The following is a 24,372-nucleotide window of genomic DNA, read 5'->3' on the forward strand; positions in this document are numbered from 1 at the left end:
AGCCTATCAGCTCCCTGAGATATTAGCACTTACCAATGCAGTTAAGGTAGACTGTGCTTATTGATGTTTGGGGGCTTCCTTCCTTTTCTTTTTAGAATTATTTATTTTTTATTGAGGTAATATTGGTTAATGCCATTATAAGAATTCCAGGTGTTCATTATTTCAATATCTGTATGCACTACAGTGTGCTCGCCACCAAAAGTCTATAGTTTCCATTCGTCACCATACATTTGACTCCCTTTACCCAACTTTCCCCCCCACCCCCACTTCCCTTCCATGGAGGCTTTCTTTACACTGTTCCCCTCACCTGCAAAGTAGTGCCCCCTCCCTTATTTTCATTCACATTCTCCATGCAGCCCAAGATTCGCTTCCTCCATGACATTGTCACTCAGCCACTCTGAATTCCAATGGCCCTCCTTTCTCCAAGCTCCTACTACACAGCCTGCACTGTACCATTGGACTCTTACTCAGAGACCGGCTTATGTTGTTTACGTATTCATAACGTGGAGTCTGTAGAAGATGGTAAGCAAACATGCATCGATATAATCCATTAATTAAGAGAATCTAAAACCATAAGCAGCCTTAGACCACTTTGCATATGGCAAACATGTGATCTGAATGGTGCCAAATGGTGCTCCAACAATGTGTTGTGCAAGCATCCCAGACAGGTTAGATGAGACGCTTGGGAGGTGGTAGAGGTAGTCTCTTAGTAGGTGGGAGGAATTACGGTTTATAGTCAAGCCCTGTCTGGTGCTTTATACAAATTATCTCACTTTATCCCTACAACCCTGGGAGGAGGTGCAATAGTAGTCTGCTCAGTTCCAGATAAGGAGACTGAGCCTCAGGGAATTTAAGTAACTTGCTACTTAAAACAGTAGAGCAAGGATTTGCATTGAGATCTTCCTAAGCCCAGAGGCCATACTCTTAATCAGTGACAAGAGGCCGAGACAGCAATGGGTGGTTGTAGAAAAAGGAGGACAGAGAAAAGACTAGGCAGAAGGTGTTTCTGGGAAATGGGTAATTCGGGACTTTGCCTAACCTGCTCTAGGGCAAGCAGGTCTCTGGAGATACTTCCCAAAGCTGATTAGTGTAAAGCTCGGCCAGGATTTTTTAAAATGTAGGGTCACATCCTTCTCCTGTCCCAATTGCTAGATGTGTGGGTATAGAATGCAGTACAAAAATAGGCAGGTACAATGTCACAGAATTTGAAAGCAAGAAAAAGTCCAACTTGAGATCATCTCAGTTGGCTCTGAATGTACAAGTGAGAAAAAAATTGTGGCCTGAGAGTGTGAGGCAAGACTCAGTCCCAAACCTGGATTTCCTGTGCTCTTTCCATGTCCTTGCCAGTGACAAGGGTGAACACCATTTCGTTTTGCTTAGACAAAGGTGTTGCTCACACCTTGGGCTCCAGGCTGCTGAATAGTGACCTTGCTCTCTTCATTTCTTGGACTATTCTTTAAAAGCACAAATGTGTAAGATTATCAAGCTTCATTGTATATGGAATTAATTACAGATAATGAATGAAATAAAATTTTCAGATATCATGTAGTAACTAGAGACTTCCCCTCGGAACTCCTTCTGATTACTCAGGATGATATAGAAAGGTCCGATAGCAACTTATTTTTTTTCTAATAAATTTTATTTTATGAGAATAGAGCATAATCCTTAAATAAAAAATTTAAAAACGTAATGTAGAAAAACTAAGCCATTAAATAAAAAGCTATGTCTCTCTGTCTTATTTATATTTGGTATTTCTTTCTTTTAATCTATTTCTTTAATTCATAAATTTGTAGTACTACAAAGTTATAATTGTGTACTCTACTTTGATTTGACTTTTTTATTTAATCTCGTTTTATTACTCTTTCCATGTTATTACATACTATTAAAAACGTTATTTAATAATGCCAACTGATGTACGATAATCTCTTCTGTGATTCATCAGTCGGGAGCCTAGACACAGAAAAGAAAATAAAGGTAACAATATCTTCCATTTCTCACACCAACAAAAATAGAGCCAAAAGGTCACCATTTAGCACATATTGAAATGTCCTTTTTTTTTTTTTTTAGCCAAATATCAGGACTGTGCAATTAAATAACATATCTCCTAGAAGCTGCCTTTCTTATAAAGAATTAGAAGTTAATATGACAAAAGCAGAAGTCTGGGGATTTTAGATCATCCTAAAAGTACAAGGCTGAACATAGAGGAACCAAGAATCGGGGAGGCCCAAGTTTAAAGCAAAGCAGATTCTTTAAAAGAGATTCAGGAGGGTAATCTAGGTCGGCCAATTCATGTCCGGCCAAGACTGCTAGGGACCGAATATCATAACCATCTGACAAATGTTCAGCGCCTTGAATGAGATGAGTTGGTCTCATTACATTTTCCAGAGAACAGTTGTGCCCATCACCAAAGGAAAGGGGGGATTCTACCATTACAGTTGGTGCTGATTAACAGCTTTGCTGGCAGGTTCCATAGAAAGGCCAAGAGTTCAGTGGCTGCGGAAGAGGCTGATTTGCTCTGGAATGGAGGAACACATTGATGTGCGCTTGTGAAAGCACAATTAGCAAATAAATGCCCACAGCCTGGATGGAACTCTACACTCTGACACATGCCTGGGTGGGGGTAGTCTATAGATGGTTATGTTGAGTCCTTGAACCCTTTGGAAAACCCAGAAAGACACTCACTCCCCTCTTTACCAACTAAAAAAATAAAATATGTTGCTAGCTGCAATCCCAGTTTAAATTCTGCCTCTTTCATGAAATTATTTCTATCTCTGATCAGATCTCTTTCTGTAGTCTATCTATATTACCCAGTGGACACTCACCTAGAAATCTTATTTAGATGATTTTAGAGTTCGGCGCATTCAGACAAGTACCTGGGATACTGGCCTGGAAGAAATGGCCTATTTTTAAATTGTGAGATCACCTAAGAGACCACAGAAACTTTCTGTTCCCACTTATATCCCAGAGAAGCCTGAGTCTCCCGAACCTCACTTATCAAAACTAGATAGATTCTCAGCCTTGTTAGTATTCAAGTTGCATCAAAGCCTCTACCCACCACATTCCTTACTCCTCTCCAGTCCTATCTTTCCTTATTCCAGCCTTGTCTTTTCCTCTCCAATTAGTCCATTTGTCTTGCTTTCATTATATACTTAGCAATTCTTTACTCTGTTCCCTTGAACAAGTTATTGCCTCTACCAGCACATTTTCTCCCCTTCTTTCTACCTTCTACCGTGACCCAGCTCCTCAAAGACATGGCTTGGAACTACCTAATTAGAAGAAAAGTCTTCTCAGACCAACCACGCATTGGGCATAGTTACTGTTGCACTATATATTTTCTGTGTTTGTGCTATTTCTCTGATCACCAGGTTGAACCTTCAAGGACAAGATTGATCATCGTCTTTCCCTGTGGTCTAATACAATGCTCTGCACACAACAGATGTTCCATAAATATTTGTGAACTAACATGAACACAATTTAAAATTTTTTTCAATTAACATACACAGAAGTGATTTTTTCTTAAAACAGAGGTTGGTTTGTGGGTCTACTTTTCAAACACAATAAATTGATGATGAAGATTAAGTGCTATGGACTGAATGTTTATGTCTCTCCAAAATCCTTATGTTGAAATCCTAAACCCCAAAGTGATGGTATTAGAAGGTGGGCCTTTGGGAGGTAATTAAGTTAGGAGGGTAGAGCCCGCATGAATGGGATTAGTGCCTTATAAAGAGGCCCTAAAGAGATCCCTTGCCCTTTCAGCCATGTGAGGACATAGAGAAAAGATGGCTATCTATGAACTAGACAGTGGGCCCTTACAGACAAAGGATAGGTCTTGGACTTCTCAGTCTTCAGAACTGTGAGAAATGAATGTGTGTTGTTTATAAGCCACCCACTTTATAGTATTTTGGTTATAGCATCCTGAACAAATTAAGACAGTAGGTAAAAGTGTGAGAAGGAAAAAGATTGATTGTTCATCACATCTCTTAGCCTCCACCACTGCTAATTCCTACCACTTCTTGACCAGTTATACTATTTGAGGAGTGTGTACTCTTTGCTAAGCACTATGTATAATTTATGTCACCTAACCAAAAGGGTAGAAGCTATTATTCTTTTATTAACATTTTGCAGATGGATAAACCGAAACTTAGATAAGTCAAGCAATTTGCTCCAAATCACATTTTAAGTGGAAAGTCAGCTTCTACTCACCTAAGAGGAAAGGATGGGAAGAGGTGGGAAAGAAAGTACATGAAAACGAAGAATCATTTGGTCACATTTTTCAGAGTGCCATCCAGTCAAATCTTCCTCCATAACTGTGGTGGCTGTAAGTGGTGTGGCCCAGGCCCTTCTCCAATCTGGAAATGGCCGCTGGTGGCTCACAATTAAGCCCCAACCTGGGATCTGCGCTCAGAAGGAGGGAGCTGCCTTAGCTAAGTTACAGCTCCACTTAGGGCTGGTCAGACACAGGGGTACAAAAATCTGAGCACCTGGCCTCACTTTGGGATATTTTTGAAGGGCCACTCCAGCTTCAGTGGTTCCCCATAGCACTGGCCGAGACCTTGATGTCAATATTCCAGCTCAGTTTCTTCAAATAACAAATTCTGCCTTCCTCTTTCCCTCCCTCCCAAAATTTGTTTTTCCTAAAAGCAGTCCCTTAAACACCTCTGACTCTAAGCCTATTTCCTGGAAAGCTGCCAGAATATACTAATTATTAGTGGCAAAGCAGAAGTCAGGGTCCACAGCCTGTGCTCTAGCCTAAAACCAAAAGAGAGGTGCTAGATGGGGCACATCCAAATCTCCTCACCTAGTGTTAGCTGTGGAAAACCTTGTGACTTTGGAAGAACCTGGATGTGTATTCCTCCACCCTGATGTTCCGTTTGCCCCAGTTAGTGGCCTTCCCTGTCCCCTCTCCCACCAAGTACAAGGACCTTGACATCCTCTTGCATATCACCCTTCTTTCCTATCAATCTCTGCTTTTAGGAGAAGATTTGATGAACTTAGTCACACAAAAGGAAAATTAATACAATTAGTGTATTACTGCTTCAGATTGAAAATAAGCTCATGTTCACTTTAAGTTTAAACCAAAGGAAGAATATGTACAGCAAAATTCCAGATGATTATTTATTGATTGATTTATTTACTGAGTGAAAAACATATATTTGAGCACCTACTGTGCTGAGCTGGTTGTGAGTTGGGTGCAAGAGTCTGTTTCAGGTTGGAGCCCTTTGGAACCAACCTCAAAGGTTGACTCCACTGAGCTCTGAGACCTCCACTTTCCATCTATGTATGAGATGCTGTAAGGGTGCATCCATTTTATGCCGATTTACAGGATCACTAGCAGTTGATGAATTGCCATATCGTAACAGGAGCAGACATCTATGGCTGGTTCCCCAGATTCCTCTAGGACTAAAATAAAAATCTAGTCTTTTCATACGGAGTTCATTTCACCAGAAAAACAAAGAAACAGTCAGTCCCTCTTCTGTCAACTCAAAAGCACACTAAGAGCTTTTATCAAAGATACCAGGAGATGGTTCAGAGGAGGCAGCAGCCTTTTAAATTCAGTCTTCCCTGCTATTCAGCAAAGGCGTTATTTACCTACTTTTAGATGAGTTCAAGATAAAGGGCACAGAGGAAAACTTCACCAGGGGTGTTTGCTACAGCCTATCTACTCTCTGAATGATTCTTATGTCTACTGAAGAAGAATAAAGATGAAAGATGTTGTTTCTAATTTTCTCATATATTAGAAATGAACACAGGAGTTGCTGCTCAGCATGTCACAGATGTATACACACAGCTACGAGGCAGCAGGCTCGGTGGAATCAGCAAGACACTGGAGACTCGGGACAAAGAATTTTAATTGCCATTTACTACTGTTATGTTGCCAAGAATCTCCATTTAAGTAAGTCACTTAACTTTTCTTTTAACCTCAATTTAAAAAAAAAGTGAGATTAATAAAGGTTCAGTTCACAGTTTGCTATTAGGTATAATTAATAAGGTATGCAAAACTGTCTCATATACATTATTCATGAATAATTCCCAGAGATAATACAAACTCTCTCTTGGACAGCAGAAATGTGCTTTTTAAATTTTGCAGATATGTTCTCATTAATAAAAAGGTAAAATTTTAAATACTTAGATTGAGTGTTTTTAACACACACACACACACACACACACACACACACACACACATACATGCCAGGGAAACCATAAACAGAAAAGAGTGTGAGGTCTGACTCACCTGTAATGATGAAAGGAACTTTCAGATGTAACCTAAAGCTCTGGGATAATTTACCTTGATATACTGCCACAGATGACTGAGCACGGGTCAGTGTTGTGCAAGTACTGAATGGCTTTGGCTGTTCCTATTAATATGCTGATTCGAATGTGCCATGAAAGTGGGGCCGTGTTCCCCTAAAAAAACAATAGTAGTTGTTTTAGTTGTACTTTACAAGTAAAAATAATGTATGTATTAACTACATATAAGTATGCCAGAACAGAAGCTGATGGTGGTGGTGGTGGTGGTGGTGTGTGTGTGTGGTGGGTTTACCGTAACTACTTTTAATCCAAGATAGGTCTTCCTCTCCTCTCAATGACAATTCTAGGCTTTTGCAGCCAATGAAAATACCCAATAATTTTAATATTAGTTTAATCAAAATATGACTAAGAAGGTATTTATGTTTAAAAGTTCATTAAATAAAAATTTTAAATTATTTGTGGCACAATAGTGTGAGTAATTGAAAATAATCAGGTTTTATTCTCATCTTAACTAGAAATTAACCTATGTGAATCAATTCAAAAAGATTTTGTGAGAAATCATGACATTTTCCTTAAAAAGAAATCTCTTATTTTTAAGGAGACCTAATTAATTTTATGTCTATACTTTGTACTGAATGGTACCATGTGCGAAGTTATATGAATGAAAAATATCTTGAAAATAACAGCAGTTAATGTATTTCATTTCAGATAAGAATCAGTAATGAATAAGGATCCAGCAAATCTTCTGGCCACCATGTTGCACAACACCCAATAACTAAGGTATTTATGCAACCTTCTAAGAGTCAGAAATTAATTCATGGAGAAGTCCTCTACTTCCTTGGGAAACCTATTGTTGGCCGTCCCCTATGTGAACACACATTGGCCTCTTGGCTCTCACTGATGGTTTCAGCAGCTCCCCAGGGGTTCCCCAGAGTAATGGACATGACTTACTATGCACTGCAATCTGTTAAAAAGTGATCCGTTTCTCATATATGGATAAACCAGGCAGAACTTCTCGCTCTCTGTAAAATATGTAGCCAATTCCAGTATGTTTGGATGATGAAATCTTGAAACAAAAGATTTTTAAATCCATCAAATTATTTATTCAAATAAGAAATGAACAACACTCTGGTTTGGGGATGGGGAATAGGTCTGAAGCAGAATATAAGTTTGGCCAAGGAAGATATAATTTCATTGGACATATGTCACAGATTAGCTTTCAAATTGGTCTAAAGCATTCTAAAAAATACTGGCCACACTGATTGACTGTGATCATGCAAATATAAATAAAATATCCAAATATAAGACAGAAAGTTTAAGAAACGGAGAGTTCTTAAGATTTGGGGTGTTGGGAACTTCACAAGAAATAGACAACAATATTTGATATTAATTTATTTTTATTAACATGAAACCAATATAACTTATTAAATAAATAAAGATAATATAACTGAAATTATCCATTCCACTGCTTCAGGTAGACATAGGTAAGTAAAGATACCAAAATAGAAGTGTACAGAAGATTTCTTTACATTATCCATTTATCGAGGGCGGCTATGTCAGGTCCTGTACTAGGCATCGGTCACACAGCTAAAAGAGATATCCCATGTCTTCACAGAGTTTGTATTGTTATCTAAATCTATGTGACTAGTAATGTTTGATGAAGAAAAATATATCACTTCTTTAAGTCACAGAATTTTATGTCATTTTAATTTACATTTTTCAGACTCCTTTCCTTAAAAACTCTATTTCTTGAGGGCATGTGTCATCACTGTGAAAACCGATGAAACCCAGGTTAAAACTATGGAATATAAAATATGTGAAATTCACCTACTGTGAACTCGGTTTAATTCAACAAGTATTTATTGAACCCCTAGTATGCAATACGCATGCTTGGGGATATTAAAATAAATAAAGCTATTTTTAAAATGGTTCTATTTATAAAGAAAAAATGGTTCATTTTTTTCAATAGCAAAATCTTGCTATGATATATATATATATATATATATATATATATATATATATATATCCCTTCTGAGTCCTTCTATTTCTCTTTCCTCAAGGAAAGGTGTTTGTGTATATATACAAACATATACACAAACACAGAGAGAGGCTTTTATTTTTAAATATATCAGAAACTTCTGTGACAAAATATCCCTGTACCTGCACCTGTTTTAGATCAGGTCTATAAAATGAAAAGCAATGGGCTGAAAAGGAACTCAGCTCATGTATCTGGTTGCTTAAACAGCTGATCTATGCCACTAGCTGGTTGATTCTCCTGCAATTTAAAATAATTTAATGAAATAGACATCTTTCGTAAAGCAGTAGATAGAAGACCTCATTTAGACACAGCCATGGCTCTGCTCTCTTGCTCGCAGAGCATAAATGACCATCTGCTTATTTTTAAATATTACTGAACAAGCAGGAAAAATGGACACTTTAGAAGTTATTGAGGTATGGAACATGGAGATGCCATAGGGAATGATTGTGGATTTTAATTCTATGGATCCATTTCACCCATCCTTTCACTAAAAAATTTTAAATGATTATATAGATCTGAAGATCAGCAGTCTGATACCCTTTAAAATCAATTCGACAGTATTTCTGAGTGCCTACTACTTATAAAACATGCAAGGTACCATGATGTGGTAGAAAAGACGGACCTGAACAAAAGAAAAACCTGGGTTTGAATCTCTGGTCTTCGTTTTATCAGCTGTGTAAACTTGGGCAAGTTATTTAATCTCTATGATCTGAATTGTGTCTCCCAAAAATTCACATGTTGAAGTCCTAACTCCTATGTGACAATGTCTGAAGATGAGGACTTTGGGAGATAATGGGTGTTAGATGAGGTAATGAGGGTGGGGCCGCTCAGGATGGGATTAGTGCCCTTACAAGAAGAAACACCTCTTTCTCCACCATATGAGGATACAACATAGAGGTGGTTATCTGCAAGCCAGGAAGAAACCCCTCATCAGGAATCAAATCTGCCTTGATCTTGGACTTCCCAGTCTCTAGAACTGTGAAAAAATAAATTTCTGTTCTTTAAGCCAACCAATATGTGGAAGTAGGTAAAACACCTGCTTCCTGAGATTCTTATTAAAATTAAATTAAAAGTTAAACATTTAGCCAAGTGCCAAATCCTCAGAAATTATTACCTCTTTTCACCTTCCTTGAGGAAGAAGGAAAAAAAGGAATCAGAAACCATATTCTAAGGAGTTTACAATTCTATTTAAGGCACAAGGATTACACAGTTCCCTTAAAATTAAACTAAAAAAACCTTTCCCTCAGGTGTTAGCTTAAATGTTACTTTTTCTAAGAAGCCTACTCTGCTGCCCCTCTCCAAGTTACCATCCAATACACAAGTAGATAGATGGTACTGATGTGCAAGAGAGAGACCTAGGCCAGAAATTTGAGAGTTATTATCATATAGATGAATTTGGCAAGATAGTGGGTACGGCAGATAAACAAAAGAGATTCATGGACTAATCCCAGGGGTGATATAAGAGATCAGAAAGGTGAAGATGAAACTGTAAGAAGAGAAGAAAGTGCTTCAAGGAGAAAGGAGTGATCAACTATATCAAATAAGATGAAGACTGAGAACTAACCATTGGATTCAGTCATGGTCACCTTGGACGAGAGGCATTTCAATGAAGCAGTAGGTGTGAAAGCCTCACTGGAGTAGGTTCAGGGAGACTGGAGGAACTGGAGTATAATTAGCCCTTTGAGGAATTTTACCATAAAGAGGAACAGAAAAAATGGGCAGTAACTTAGAATAGAAGTGAGAGCTAGAGAGAACAGTGCTGTACTGCCTCATATTATCACGTAATCTACTAAAATTGCCTATCTACTTACGTACTTCTCTTAATCCCACTTCAAACACCTCAGCTACTACATTCAAAAAGGAGAAGGCTTCATTTGACTTATTCATTAATAAATGTCTGAGGAGAAGGAGACCAAAGATGATTTAGGTAATAAATTGAATCTTATAAAAAAAAAAAGTTAGGATCTACTTCAGTGTCCTCATCTGTGAAATGAGTACAGCAGCACTTACTTCACAAGATGGCTGATTACCACATAAGTAAACCTATGATTATCTCACAGAATTGGAAAGTTAATACATGTAAGAGGAATATTCAACATCATTGAGTTGTTAATTCTCTCTAATATATAAATATCTCACCAGAATAAATCTAAGTGGATCAGATATATAAATGTAAAAAAATGACATCATAAAAGTACTTTGAAAAAAGTGGCAGTATTATTTTATAATCTTTGAGTGGGGAAGGTCTTTTACATTACGATATAAAACACAGAACCCAGAAAATATAGAATGAATTCAAATCTACAAAAAAACCATTTCCACATCATAAAATTAGAATAAGCAAAGACAAATGACGGTTTGGTAAAAATTATTTGTATCTCACAACATAAAAATGGGTTAATTTTTCTAATCTATAAAATACTCTTATAAGCCACTAAGAAGAATACCCAACAACCTAATTTAGAAATGAGCAAAGGATATTATCAGATAGATCATAGAAAGGGAAATATATCTCTTAATATGTGGAAAGATTCACTATCAATAGAAAAAGAAATTTAACTACACTGAGAAACCATTTTCACCTAGAAGATTGGCAAAAATTAAAAGTTAGAAATAAATGCTATTATGGCAAGACTGTGGGGAAATAGACAATCTCACATATGACTATAAATTGGTATAACCTGTTGTAGGACAACTTGGTAATATGCAATACATATAACCATTTGGCCCTATAATTGTATTTATATAAATTTATCTTAGATATAATCAAACAGGTATGAAATAATGTATGTACAAGAATTTCTTTTGCAGCATTATTATTTTTTATTTATTATTATTTATGCCTATAGCACCTGGTCTTCCTGGGTGGTCTCCCATCCAAGTACTAACCAGGCCTGACTCTGCTTAGCTTCCGAGATCAGACATTGGGCTTGTTCAGGATGGCATGGCCATAGATCAGGGACTGTGGCTCCACTAGGGTGTAAACCCAAGACCTTCTGCGTGTAAAGCAGATGTCTTAACCGCTACACTATGGAACCATGTCTTGCAGGATTAATTTTTTAAAATAAAAGATTATAAATTAATCCAAAAACCCATCAATAGAATGTTTAATTAAATTATAGTACAGCACACAATGGAATACTAAAATAAACAAAGTGAACAAACTATGCTACCTCTTGTATGAGAAGAAAATAAGAAAACAAAATACATATTTGCTTACACATAAAATACCTCCGTAAATATATACGAGATACAGATACAAATAACTTGGTTGCCTTTGAGAAAACTATCTGGGTGATTGGATAATAATAGTGGAAGAAAATATTTTCTTGGTTTGCCCTTCTGTACTTTCGAAATTATGAAACGTTTGAATTTATTACTTATTCATAAGCAAATAAATAAAGCTTAAATATAAAAACCTTCTTATTGCAACTTTGGTTTTAGGTTTTCATTGACTAAATGACATATATTAAGTTATTATGATTAGCCTCCAACATTTTGATTTCTGGTCCTGGGTGTAAAAGAAAAAAAATTTATACCCCTCTCCTCAGTCACATAATGGTTTAGAAAATATCTGAAAATATTTGTAAAGGGTGATGGGTGAACTCTATAGGGTTGGAGCAGACTGTACAGCTACAGATATGAATATATATGAAAAAGTCATTTTAGTTTGTCTCCAAGGATTCTCTGGCTCATGAACAAATTTCCAGAAAATAACATATACATCAAAAGCACTTGATTTCTTTGTCTAGATTCTCTTCCTGAAAGTGGTTATACTAATGAAACAATTTCTTGACTGAAATGTCTCTAAGGAAGGGGGAAATCGTAAAAAATAAGTAATTCTAGTGTTCTACGAATTATTTTATACTCAGCCATGTTAGTCACACATGATTTAACCCACTTCCCTGTGACAGTTTCTTGTTAAAATATATATATAATGTAAATGTCCTATTTTTAAATGTATTCTAAGAAATATACTATAGCAGATGTCAAAAATTTACCCAATGTTCTAATATCCAACCCACATTTATTAAATGCCAACCCATGCTAAACTCTATGCTGTAGAATCAAAATGAAAAAGAAAAAAACCAGGCACAGATGGAGAAATTCCAGACAAAATATACTCACAGTAGTAAGACTTCAAGCTCAGATAAAAATCTCTTCCATTGTTTCTTACATTGCAATTTTTTCTCCTAAATATCATACAGAAAAACAAGAAAATAATTAAGGAAAGGATTTCTGTTTCTGGGATTCTTAACCCAGGGCCTATAGTCTCCCTCAAATTAGATAAACTTTTTGGATGTAAATGCAAATGAACATTTTTCTGGGGAGAGGATCCTTAGATTTAATCGGGTTCTCAAAAATCCATTAAATGCAAAACACAACTGCTGTTCTTGAATTAAAAGTTTTTCATGCAATGTATCATGTTGCCATATTCGATATTCAAACTCACCATGTTTTGCACCAAATTAAAAAATATACGTATTCAAAGACAATTCCATGACAGTTAGAAATTCCCCATTTGATTTCATAAATCCAGCTTGTGATAGCCATATTCTGGTTGGAGGTGATTTCACTAATTTGGCATTTGTGACTAGGTCATTTGATATTGGTTCAAGTTTACCTTTGTGTTAATTTTGAAAAGATGCGCTTACTAAGCAAGTGAAAACTATAACTTCTTACTTCAAAGACTATTCAGAAGCTAGCGCAGTGCCTGACATAAATATTTATTGAATAAATTGATGAATTCAATAATATTGTCCACAGCACCTACTCTGTACCTGTCAGTTTTCAATGGCTTCATGCACCTTATGTCACCGCATATCTCTGAAACCTGGGTTTCTAACTTCTACAATGAAAGTGTTAAATTAAGTGCGCTCCTAGGTTCCATCAGCTGTAAGGTTCTATCACTTGCATGAGTAAGATGTATGCTCTCATGCCTGCACCTCTAGGCCTTTGCGCCTGCTATTCATTCCCTTCAAAAAATACTTCTCCTCCCTCACTGCCTGCCAAAATTCTACTCATCCTTCAAAATCCAGCTAAAAGGTCATTTCCTTTTATCCACTTTTCCATTTGTTTATTGCAGAAATGTTTATTGAGTGGTTACTGTGTGCCAGGCACTCTTCTGGGTGCTGAACGCACCCCTTCTCTGGACATATTTTATCTGCTCCCATGACCTTTTAGACAAATCTCTGCTAAACTACTTCTCAACGCTGCAGTTTCATCTTTTCCTTAGCTGGCTGTTTCTGCTTCCGTAAGACTATGAGCTTCTTGTGGGCAGAACTATGCCTTATTCATCTTTGCATGCTCAGTACCCAGCCCATAGAAGGAGTTTAGAAAATGTTTACTGACTCTCAACTGACTGTGAAGAACATGAGCCACTATTTTGGGGTGTACCTATCTCTTCTGGACTCCAGAGTTAGGTCTCTCAATACTCTTTCTGCTTTACCGGCTGCAGTCACTCAGCTGTCTCCTAATCCCCTACTCTGAACGTTGTCTTGTTGTGCTTACTTAAAGCCTCCTCTTTCCCAGTTCCTGAACTCTGATAGAAGACAATTTATAAAATAGCACAGAATGCCAGTCTGCGGCTTAACCTGTAAAGTTGCCTATATGAAACTATGAAAATTGGAGCAGCCAAGCACAATATGACCATCTTAAGCCAGGTTCCAAAGGTCCTACAAGTCTTTTCAGAGAAGTCTTTCTCATGCAATACATCTGGGGAAGGGAAGGATTTAGCTTCCACACTCCTGCAAAACAAGCATTCATTTCTCAGTCATTTCTCTACTCACCTGAGGTCATATATCTTATTTCCATTTATGAAATTTTATTTTCAAATACAACTCTTTCGATTTTTATGAAAAATGACACATTTTAATATGAAATATGACCAGATAAATGGGCATCCTGTGATAGTAATTCTTCCCATACCTGTTTAAATAATTTAATGGCATATGTTTGGTTTTGGATCTCCACTCTGTACACATTGAAAATCTCCCCTTCTCCAATTAGGAAGTCCTTGTGGAAGTTTTTGGTTCCTTCTATGATGTTTTGAAAGCTGATAGAGGATTTAAGCAACATTCCTAAGGAAAGAAAGTAGGGAGAAGATAGGTTACCTTTTCCATTATAAAGAACCAGGGCTTCCATATTAGAAATACATCAGAACCCAGTGGGAAGTCGGTGAAGTAAGGACCAGGAACCAGACTGAAATCCACCATGTGCTCTCTGCTCATTTACTCAGGTCTGGCTGCCACCCTCCCATAGAGTAAATGGCTTTTTAGTCATTTAAACAATAGCACTGTGATTCTATCACTTTTCCAAAGGGATCAGCCAAAGAGCTTAGTTGAAGGAAACTTTCCCAAGATTCTATTTCTTTGTAATTAGAAATACGAACCTCAAAGCACTAAAAGAAAAAAAAAAAAAACCTCATTAGTGAAAATCTCGATATATCTAAACAACATTCTCCAAGCATGATTGATGGAAAAATTTTTCATGAGCCAAATCCTCTAGATGCCTAACCTACTTTCTTAGAGTAATATGAAGATGCTTCGGCTTAAAAAAAAAATCATCTAAGGCAGAGTTGGGAGAAAACATTTAAAAGGTAATTGAATACAAATTTAAAGGGAAAGCTTGACTAAATCCTTCAGAGCTCAGCTTTGGCTATTTTTCCACAGTTAATGTTTGAGGTAGACCTTATTGCTAAACCTTGAAGGACCAAAACTTTATAATTATTTTTTGAACCAAAGAAACATCAGATATAGTGGAGAAAATTAGGCAAGGCAGCCTTAAGTGACCATTAAAGTTTATCAGAATGATTCCCAGGTGGAACTAAATTATTCTCCCTGCAAATACAGTAAGAAAGTTGACATGAAAAATAACTAGATTTTCATAGTGACTTTATAATTGCTTTACGAACATCTCTAAAGATCTCTGCAAGTGCTATGAAAATTTCTGATACTACATAAAACCCAACATAATATTTTAATGTTTTCCTATGACACATAAAAATAGCAAATTTCACCAACAGAAAATTAGGAATCCCCCTATATGAAAAGACCACAATTATGTTCTTAATTGACCAGTGGATTTCTAACATAACAATAACATATTATCCATGAGATCTGTGTCAGTAAAAATTGAAAATATTTCCATATCAATGAAATTTTATCCTGAATCTGCATGTTAATGAACAGTTAATATGTTTATTGGATACGCCTCCCTCTTAATTCACTTAAAGGAAAACATAATTCAAAAAGAAGTTGGGTGGTTTTTTGTTTTTTGTTTTTTTACCTTTTTCATTATGTTCAGGAACAAGAACATTATCCACTGTAACATTGGCTGTTTCCTAAGAGAAGAAGTACATATTAAAGTAATTCCATTTAATAAGTCTAGAAAGAACAGTACCTTAACAGAAATCTAAAGCTCTCCCTGGGACTATACAGTTCAATATAGTGAAATCAAATGTAGAAAAAAGCAAAGTTATTTTATTTTGTTCAATAGTATTCATTGCCATATATATTTAAGGCTTCCAGACCTAATGTAAAACCTCAAGTATCAATGTCATAGTTACGGTCAATGTTAAAGGACTTCTATTGCTATGAAAATGATCTCTGCTAATTTGCTTTAATAAAAACTAACAACAACATGCAAAACACCAACTAGAACAGGAAAATTAAAAGCTGAGTTAAGGCAAATACAAAGTCTCATCTCTGACAGATCACTGAGAGGAGAAAGCTCTTAACTCTTCAAATCTCTAATATTCCGAGTTCTCAAACAAAAAATAATGAGAGAGCTAAGACTTTTCTGTTTCTAAAAAAGTACCTACAAGTCCATCATTTTTCTGCCTGATAATTTCATTCCCATGTTCAATTATATATGTAACAGAGATAAGGGTCATTATCTATGCCCAAGCATTCTACCTTGGAGAACATATTTGGAAATCCATCTCCCTGACGACTCTGCTCTGAAGGATTCAAGGCTGCTCCTGAAAGAGAAATAAGGGGAGCTAGGTACAAAAAAACTTTTTATGTTCCTAGTAAACTTGTTTTTTTTCTTAGACTGTGAAAATAAATACCTTGATAGTAATGTTCATTTCTAAAGCTCAGTTTCATTCCCATTGAATGGTTACAAATTTACATGTATGAATAGCTTTCTAATGATCAAATACTATACAAACATACTTTGGTTCACTTAAAACATGAATGCCTACCTTAAGTTAGTGTTAGATATTGTTAAAAATATTAAAGTAGTAAGTAGAAAATTGAAAGGAAAAAGCAACATTGTTATCATGTTTTTGCACATATATTTTTTTTACAATTATGGGATTATAGCTCCCTATGTTAGTTTATTTTTTATCCTATCTTGTGCCATAAAGTATTAGAGGATGAGTGTGTGTGCATGTGTGCATGTGTGTGTGTATGTTATCCAACACAAATACCCACCACCCCTCCCCAATTCTAGACTATAATTTCTATCTGCTACAGTTCTGTCTGAACTGAGGTAATCTATGTAGCTTCCTACAAAAGATAAAACCCTGCAATATTTTGCAATCACTTCTGACATTTTAATTCAGACTTCAGAAAATTTTTATTTTATCTTCTAATTTTTCTTTGATCGTATTTCAGTGTTTCTTAAATTATTTTCCTTAGAAGACTGAGAACAAAACACAATCAATTAATAACAAATCTCCTTGAACAACACTATAAACCAATTAGACCTAAGAGGTATCTATAGAACATTCCACTAAAAAACAGAAGAATATACATGTAGTTCACAAGTGCACTTTGAACATTCTCTAGAATAGACCATAGGTTAGACAATAAAATGAGCCTTGATAAATTTGGGAGAGTTGAAATCATACAAAGCATATTCTCAGACCACAATGGAATTAAAATAGGAATCAGTAAAAGAAGGATGTTTGGAGAATTTACAAGTACATGGAAATTAAACAACAAACTCAAAAATAACCAATGAGTCAAAGAAGAAATCACAAGGGAAAATAAAAGATACTTAGAGATGAATAAAAATGAAAACACAACATATCAAAACTTACAGAATGCAACAAAAGCAGCACTTAAAAGAAAATTTATAGCTATAAATACCTACTTAAAAAAAAAAAGAAAGAAATAGCGCAAATAACCTAAACTTACAACCTTAAGGAACTAGAAAAAGATGAGTAAATTAAACTGAAGAAAGTGGAAGGAAGGAAAGAATTAAAAGTAAAGTGGAAATAAATGAAACAAAGAATAGAAAAACAAAAAAGAAGAAAATCAATGAAACCGAAGTAGGTTCTTTGAAAAGATCACAAAATTTTCTTTAGTTAAACTAAACAAGAAAGAGGGAAACTCAAATTACTAAAACTGAAAACAAAACAAAAACTTAAGAGGAGACATAACAACCAACTTTACAGAAATTAAAAGAATTGTAAGGGATCTTGGAAGCTAAGCAGGGTTGGACCTGGTTAAGTACTTGGATGGGAGACCACCTAAGAAGACCAGGTGCTACGGGCGTTAAAAAAAAAATAAAAGAAAGAAAGAAAAGAAAAAGAATTGTAAGGTAATACTATGAACAACTGTATGAAAAAAACTTACATCACTTAGATGATATAAATAGATTTCTGGACAAACACAAATTACTGAAACTAACTCAAGAAGAAATAAACAATCTGAATGTCCTTGTAACAATCTGAATGTCCTTGAGACTGAATTAACATTTTAAGACTTTCCACAAAGAAAAGCGCACGTCTGGGTGGCTTCACTGGTGAATTATACCAACAATTAAAGAAGATTCATTACCAATTCTACACAAATTCTTCCAAAACAGGAGGTATCGACTCTAAAATCATTCTACGCAGCCAATATTTTCCTAATACCAATGCCAGACAAAACATCATGAGAAAACCACAAACCAATATCCCTTATGTATATAGATGTGAAAATCGTCTACAAAATATTTGTAGACCCAATCCAGAAACATATAAGAAGGATTACATACCATGACCATGTAGGATTCTCCCCAGAAATATAATATTGGCTTAATATCTGAAAGTCAATCAGTGGAATATACCATATTAATAGAATGAAGAACAAAACCCATAAAATCCAATAACCTATCATGGTAACAGCCATAAGAATAGAAGAGAATTTCCTTAATTTGATAAAGAGTATCTGTGAAAAGCCCACAGATAACATCATACATAATTGTAAAAGACTAAATATTTTTCCCCTTTAGATGAGAACAAGAAAAGATGTCCAGTCTTACCAATTCTATTCAAAATTACACTAGAGATTCTAGACAGGGAAATTGGACAAGAAAAAGAAATAATAAATATCTTAAATAATACGTTGTTGTGTAAATAAAATTTTAAGTTTGGAGGCTGTAAGGGCACTAAAAGTCACTGTCCTTTTGTTGTATATAAAAAAGAGAGGACAACACTTCACTGTCATATAAAATGGAAGATTCAAAATGGCTCTGTTAAGAAGCCATTTCATGCCAAAACTAAAAAACAATTGTTGGTCATTGAAATATAAATGCAAAATGTGATATGTAAGGACATGCATGCCAGAAATATGACAGCATTTAAATGTGGATGCTTTTGAAGATTCACAATAATGTGACAGGTTTTCTTAGAAATAAAAAGAAAAGAAATATAATGATAGCAAGTAAATATCTAGTCTTTTGAACAACTTTTGTCTTGAGATCTGAGGGAATGTTTTATGGATGTGAAAAAACCACCTAATGGCAGCCACCTGCATTGCAGGAATAATGAGTAGGAGGAAATAGAAGACCTTTCTCAGTAGGACTCATAAGAAAGTCTAAGTCTACAAAGTGATCTTAGGACGCTGGCAAATGAAAGGTAAAAAACTTCTCTAAAATAAAAACTATCCCATTAAACAGAACAATTTTAAGAAAAGGTAGGTAAATGGATATTTGGATGAATAACGAATTATTTAGGTAAGTGATAACTGTCCACAATAGCAACAAAGAAAGATGAATTAAAATGAAAATACAACATATCAATGTAATTTTTAATTAGGATTGCCAATTCCTAAATCAATGAGTAGCTATCATAGGAGACATGTGTTCAGCAGGCTTCACTTAGTGTTTCCAAAGACTCATTACATTGCTGCTTTTAACAAGCTATACAATTAACGTTTTTAAGATAAATCAAAGCATTCGCTCAATATATTGTAATTAAATAATACTATTTTCCTCAGCAAAGTACTCAGGCAGTCACCATCCTTCACTTCATCTCAGATTTACCTGTCTCCTGGTAGTAGGGTAGTCAATAATTGTCTTTCCATCGATTAACTAATCTCTCATTTTAAAAAAACAAAATCGGTTTTACATGTGCAATAGACTGGGGGTCGATTAAAAATGTGAAATTTTTGTATACTCACAATCCACATCATTCTCTGCTGCATAAATAAATAACAGAGAGTGAAAGATACCCTAAAATCTATTCCAGAATACTGAAGTATAAAACATATCCATGTGTTCTATCAAAATGATATGTTTATATTGTGAACAATAAGTCGTATGGGTGATTTCAATGTTGGAAAAGCCTCAAGTAATGAAAAGGTATTGAATTTTCAGTTCCCAGGGACCTCACTGCATTTTACCTGATTAGTCAGCTTCAGAGTGAAGCATTCTGCTGTATGAAACTGAGTGAAGAAATAATGTGCAAAAAACAAAAAAGATGAGCCAAGTCATACAGATAACATCACAGTACAAGCCTGTTGGGAACTGTCTAATATCCCATTACCATGGAAAATCAACAGTCTGAAGCTAGAGTCTTCTGGTACAAATCTCTCAGGATTTCTTCTTTGTATATGCAAAGCTTCTTTAGGTCATAAGGTAGAGGCCCAAGTGCACTCAGTATATTATCAAAGGGCATGTGTCTAATATACAGAACTAAAAATACGTGTGAATGAGAAAGTCAAAGAATAAGGGTGCTGATTCAAAAGAGTTTCCAGCCGAAGAACTTTGAGTCTTTACCATGAGACTCAAGACCACTTGAGATCATTTCCTATTGAAGTGAATAAATCTAAAGTGGAATAACCAGAACAGGTGACATCGGGAGATTATTTTATTGACAACAATTAAATGGAGATAACTTCGTGAGCCTTACTGATCAGGTTACTCTAAATATAAGGCATAACACGGGGGATGTCAGAGGGAAAAATTAGGGCACTGTGGGATGGAAAGTAAACAGGTAAGGCTGAGCTAGAGGCCATGGTGTAAAAACAGCAGTGCAGCTAAAAGAAATTCCAGGGTTATTCTGAAGGTATCATTTGCACAAAAATAGAGGGGGTAAACCCAATAATATTTTTAAACATCTAATCATATTATAAAACAAATTATAGCATTATCTATATTTTACTCACACTGTGATTCTGGTTATGTTTATGATACAAAGAGTTTAATAAAAATCAGTGTTTACCATGGTTTGCAATTAAATGGATAGCTCGATGATGCCCCATCTCCTGGAGAACCTGTAAAAGGTCACCAACGGTCTTGTTTTTCTGCGCCCAGGACCAAAGCAATTCTCTTGTTCCGCTTTTACCTTGGTCTACATATTTTTCAATGTGACGAACATCCAGCCAACTGCTTGAAAGTCGCTCCGCTGTGGAAGTTGTAATAGGAAAAACAAAACATAGTTTACTTTATTGGATTACTTGTTTTGGTGCACCTTATGTGCTTTAGTTCATTTTGTTTATAATTTTTTTTATTTTAAACTAATTTTTGCATATACTCCTAATGTTGAACTTCAGAAATTATTCTAATTTCTCCAGTTTTTCCAATGTCTTTTTTCTCCTCTAAGACCCTATCCAGTTCCCTGTATTGTAATTAGTTGTCACTTCTTATTAATCTCCTCCAATCTAATGTTCCTCAGTCTTTCCTTGCTTCTCAGAACACTGAAATGCTATTGTATCCTTCTCAGTGTGTAATATCAAGAGGTTCATGATGTTCATATCTTATCACTAGTGATGTTAATCTTGACCCCCTGGATAAGGTCGTCCTCCACTGTGAAATTATCTTTCTCTTTATAAGCCTTTGTAATGAATAACTGTGTTGAGAAAGATACTTTGAGACCATGGGAATATATACTGCTTCTCACATTTTTCCCACAAATATTTGCATTTATCAGTGGATCTTACTTATCGTAATTATTACTGTGGTATTTGCTTAATGATGAATTTCTATTTTCCCTTTCTTCTTCTATGTTCATCAACTATAATTCTTTTGTAAGAAAGTGCTATCCCTTCTTCCCCATTTGTTTAATTTATTTATTTATATCAATATGGACTCACGGATATTTATTTAATTGTATAAGTTAAAATACAATGCTATTGTTATTTATTTTGTTGCTAAAATTGTTCCAGCTTTGTCCATTCAGGTTGGCTCCTGTGTTCTTTGGACAAGCCCTATCCTTTTGAGTACCTTTCCTTATTTTCTGGCTTACAAGTTGCTCTGGGCTCACTTTGTATTTCCCTGGCCCCATCCCTATAATTAATTACTATTCCAAGGAGTTCTGCTTCCTTTTATGAGACAATGGTGTTTAGAAGGTAAGATCTAGCACTAGATGTGCTCCTTGCTTCCAGGATTCCATGGCTTCTAGTTCCCCCAGGCAGACAGAATGAGGAAATATATGTATGTGCACTAACACACATCTATATTCTCTGTCTGTACACATATTAAAAGCCATGATTTTACACTCACACCTCTGATTCCAGATCAACACCATATGGTACGTTTTAATCTCTCCTCATTTATAACTTCATTCTCGAACAAGATGTTTTGCTCTTGTTATCTACCATATAGTTACTTGTTTGTTTAATTCTACTATATATATAACGTACTTTCAGAATTGCAAACCCATACCCCTGTGAAAAACACAAGAACAAATCAAATTACAGCATTTTGTACAGTCCTTTTTGTCCTCAGCCTAAGAGTGTTCGGGCAAGAGTCTGTGTTCCAGTTGCTTAGGTTAGTTCTTCCTCATTCCCTTCAATATGGTTACTCATTTGTACTACAATTAGGCTCATTTGTTGAAGTTTTTATGAAATGCTGCTTAAAATTTTTGTTTTATACTGTCTTGCTGCTGAATAGCACTTAAAAGCTAATATCTAGACAAGATCAAGGGAATACTCCGTAGGGATATTAGGTTTTTAATTGCTCAATGACAGTGTTTAGGGCTTGGTATAAATAACAGTATTTTAAAGCTATACTGAAATTATATGAGTTTTTATGGTGCTCTGAATCAATAGGATTTTTCAATATAAAAAATTATACTGCCACTCTGCACAGCTTTCAAATAAGTGTATTTTAAGGCAAATGATGGAGAGAGATAACAAGTGACAGATAGAAAGGTGGCTTTCTTGTCCCTGGGACAATTCTCCCAGATTAGCCAAGCACTAAAATTAGCGATGAGTTTTGGGGCCAGTGATGATGATGGCAGCATTCTCTCATGCCTTTATCCTCCAGTCTAAAAAATTTTAGCAAGCCAGATTCAGGTTTATGAATAAAATCCAACTGTCATCTGAGAGTGGTCATGGGGACCCTTAACACATCACCAGAATCAGTTATGGGAATCAGTCTCCTCTCCCTCTGCCACACACAAAGCTAACCTCCAGCAGTGACCATACTAACCTCTTTGAAAGACTCATCTATCCACCAAACATATTCTCCAAAGGCTGACATTCTTTTAAAAGATGAACATGAGCTCAGATTTGAGAAAAGTAATTAGCCCCATGGAACTATCTTCTCTTCAGTCTGTTGCAGACTCCAAAGTTTATTTGTTTGTTTGTTTAAATTTCTTAGGGAGCTACTACACATTTGAATCAAAACATCAGAAAAACAGATATCTTCTGCTTTAATACAGCACCCTGCCCTCCACATGTTCTGGCCTATAAGAGTTTTCTGGACTATTCAATTTCTTTCAACTTTATATTCCTGCTGAGACTATAAGCAAATGCTTAAAGTTGGAAGAGATCACAGTACAAGACCATGACGGCCCCTCTTTCTGGGAGCCATTGGTAGACATTGCTAGCACCCACTAGTATTTTCAGTCCTCCCCTCCATCAGAAAGGATTAGATTTTCCTGTCCTTTAAGGTTAGTTATACCTGTGCTTCTTCTAGCCAGAAACATTGAAGAGCCAGGGTCCAATTTGCGAGGCTCCCATCCCTGCCACAGCAATGGTAAAAACACATGTCGATGTGGGAGTGCCTCAAGATCGAAGCAGCCTGGAATGCTGGGCCACCACATGGAGGTCAGCTGTCCTAGGCTCTCAGTGATTTTCTCACCAGCAAGAAGTAAACCTCAGTTATGTTAAGCACTGAGATTTTGGTGGTGTTTGTTACTACGGCATAACTTAGTCTAACTTGACTATTACAAACAAAGCTTTATCTTAAATTTCCCGTTATTTCAGTCACGTTTTATGCCAGAAGAGTGAAAGGGAGTGGTAGCATTTGTGAGTACATATCGAACACGGAATGATAAAGTTGAGACATTCAATTTGAAAGCATGCTTACGCTATAGGGGAAAAAACAGCTATAATAGAATGTTTGACATCATTAAGTTGGAATGTTTTTGCCCTCCATCCATAGTTTAAATTCCAGCAATAATATGTTCATTCTAAAAAATAAAGGGAGGGGGTGCCTTCGGAGCAAAAACATTTGGCAAGACATGGTAACTAACGTATTTATCTTTGATGATGTAATCTGTCTGTTTGAGACACATTTTTCATAAACATTAACTATTTCTAGAAATGTTGGAGGAAATACTGCAAATCAGTGTAGTTCAAATATCTGTTGAGTACTTATAATGTGCCAGCAATATAGTAATTGCCAGCACCCAGTGTGAGTGGAGCATGAAAAAGGAGATGGGGCATCACGCAGGTTTCTTAGAGGTTTGGTTTCTGGAACCTGAGCCAAGTTTATAACTATGAGTATTTGCAAAGAGTGGCCAATTTTTAAGGAATTATTGAATAGGGTGCACTGTCCTGGGGAGAAAACTCGATCAGTGAAATTTCAGTTTGAAAACAAGACAAAAGAATGAACTCTGAATCTCACGGACCAAACTGTCT

At 35.8% G+C, this 24,372-nt stretch overlaps 1 protein-coding gene across 4 annotated transcripts in view; it reads right to left on the minus strand.

Moving 5' to 3' along the window:
• Positions 1–24,372, minus strand: part of IRAK3 (interleukin 1 receptor associated kinase 3) — a 74,480-nt gene that overhangs the window by 9,802 nt on the left and 40,306 nt on the right. For 3 of the 4 annotated variants that reach the window (XM_016139923.2, XM_016139926.2, XM_016139927.2), the window contains 7 exons: positions 20,727–20,909; positions 16,204–16,268; positions 15,575–15,629; positions 14,216–14,367; positions 12,416–12,480; positions 7,201–7,315; positions 6,287–6,405 (listed from right to left, as the gene is read on the minus strand). In XM_016139923.2, the coding sequence (XP_015995409.2) occupies positions 6,287–6,405; positions 7,201–7,315; positions 12,416–12,480; positions 14,216–14,367; positions 15,575–15,629; positions 16,204–16,268; positions 20,727–20,909 (754 nt within the window). The remainder of the gene's footprint in view (positions 1–6,286; positions 6,406–7,200; positions 7,316–12,415; positions 12,481–14,215; positions 14,368–15,574; positions 15,630–16,203; positions 16,269–20,726; positions 20,910–24,372) is intronic. The other variant, XM_016139925.2, reaches the window with a different exon arrangement.

This window comes from Rousettus aegyptiacus, unplaced genomic scaffold (assembly GCF_014176215.1).
Source record: "Rousettus aegyptiacus isolate mRouAeg1 unplaced genomic scaffold, mRouAeg1.p scaffold_m13_p_2, whole genome shotgun sequence".
Lineage (NCBI taxonomy): Eukaryota > Metazoa > Chordata > Mammalia > Chiroptera > Pteropodidae > Rousettus > Rousettus aegyptiacus.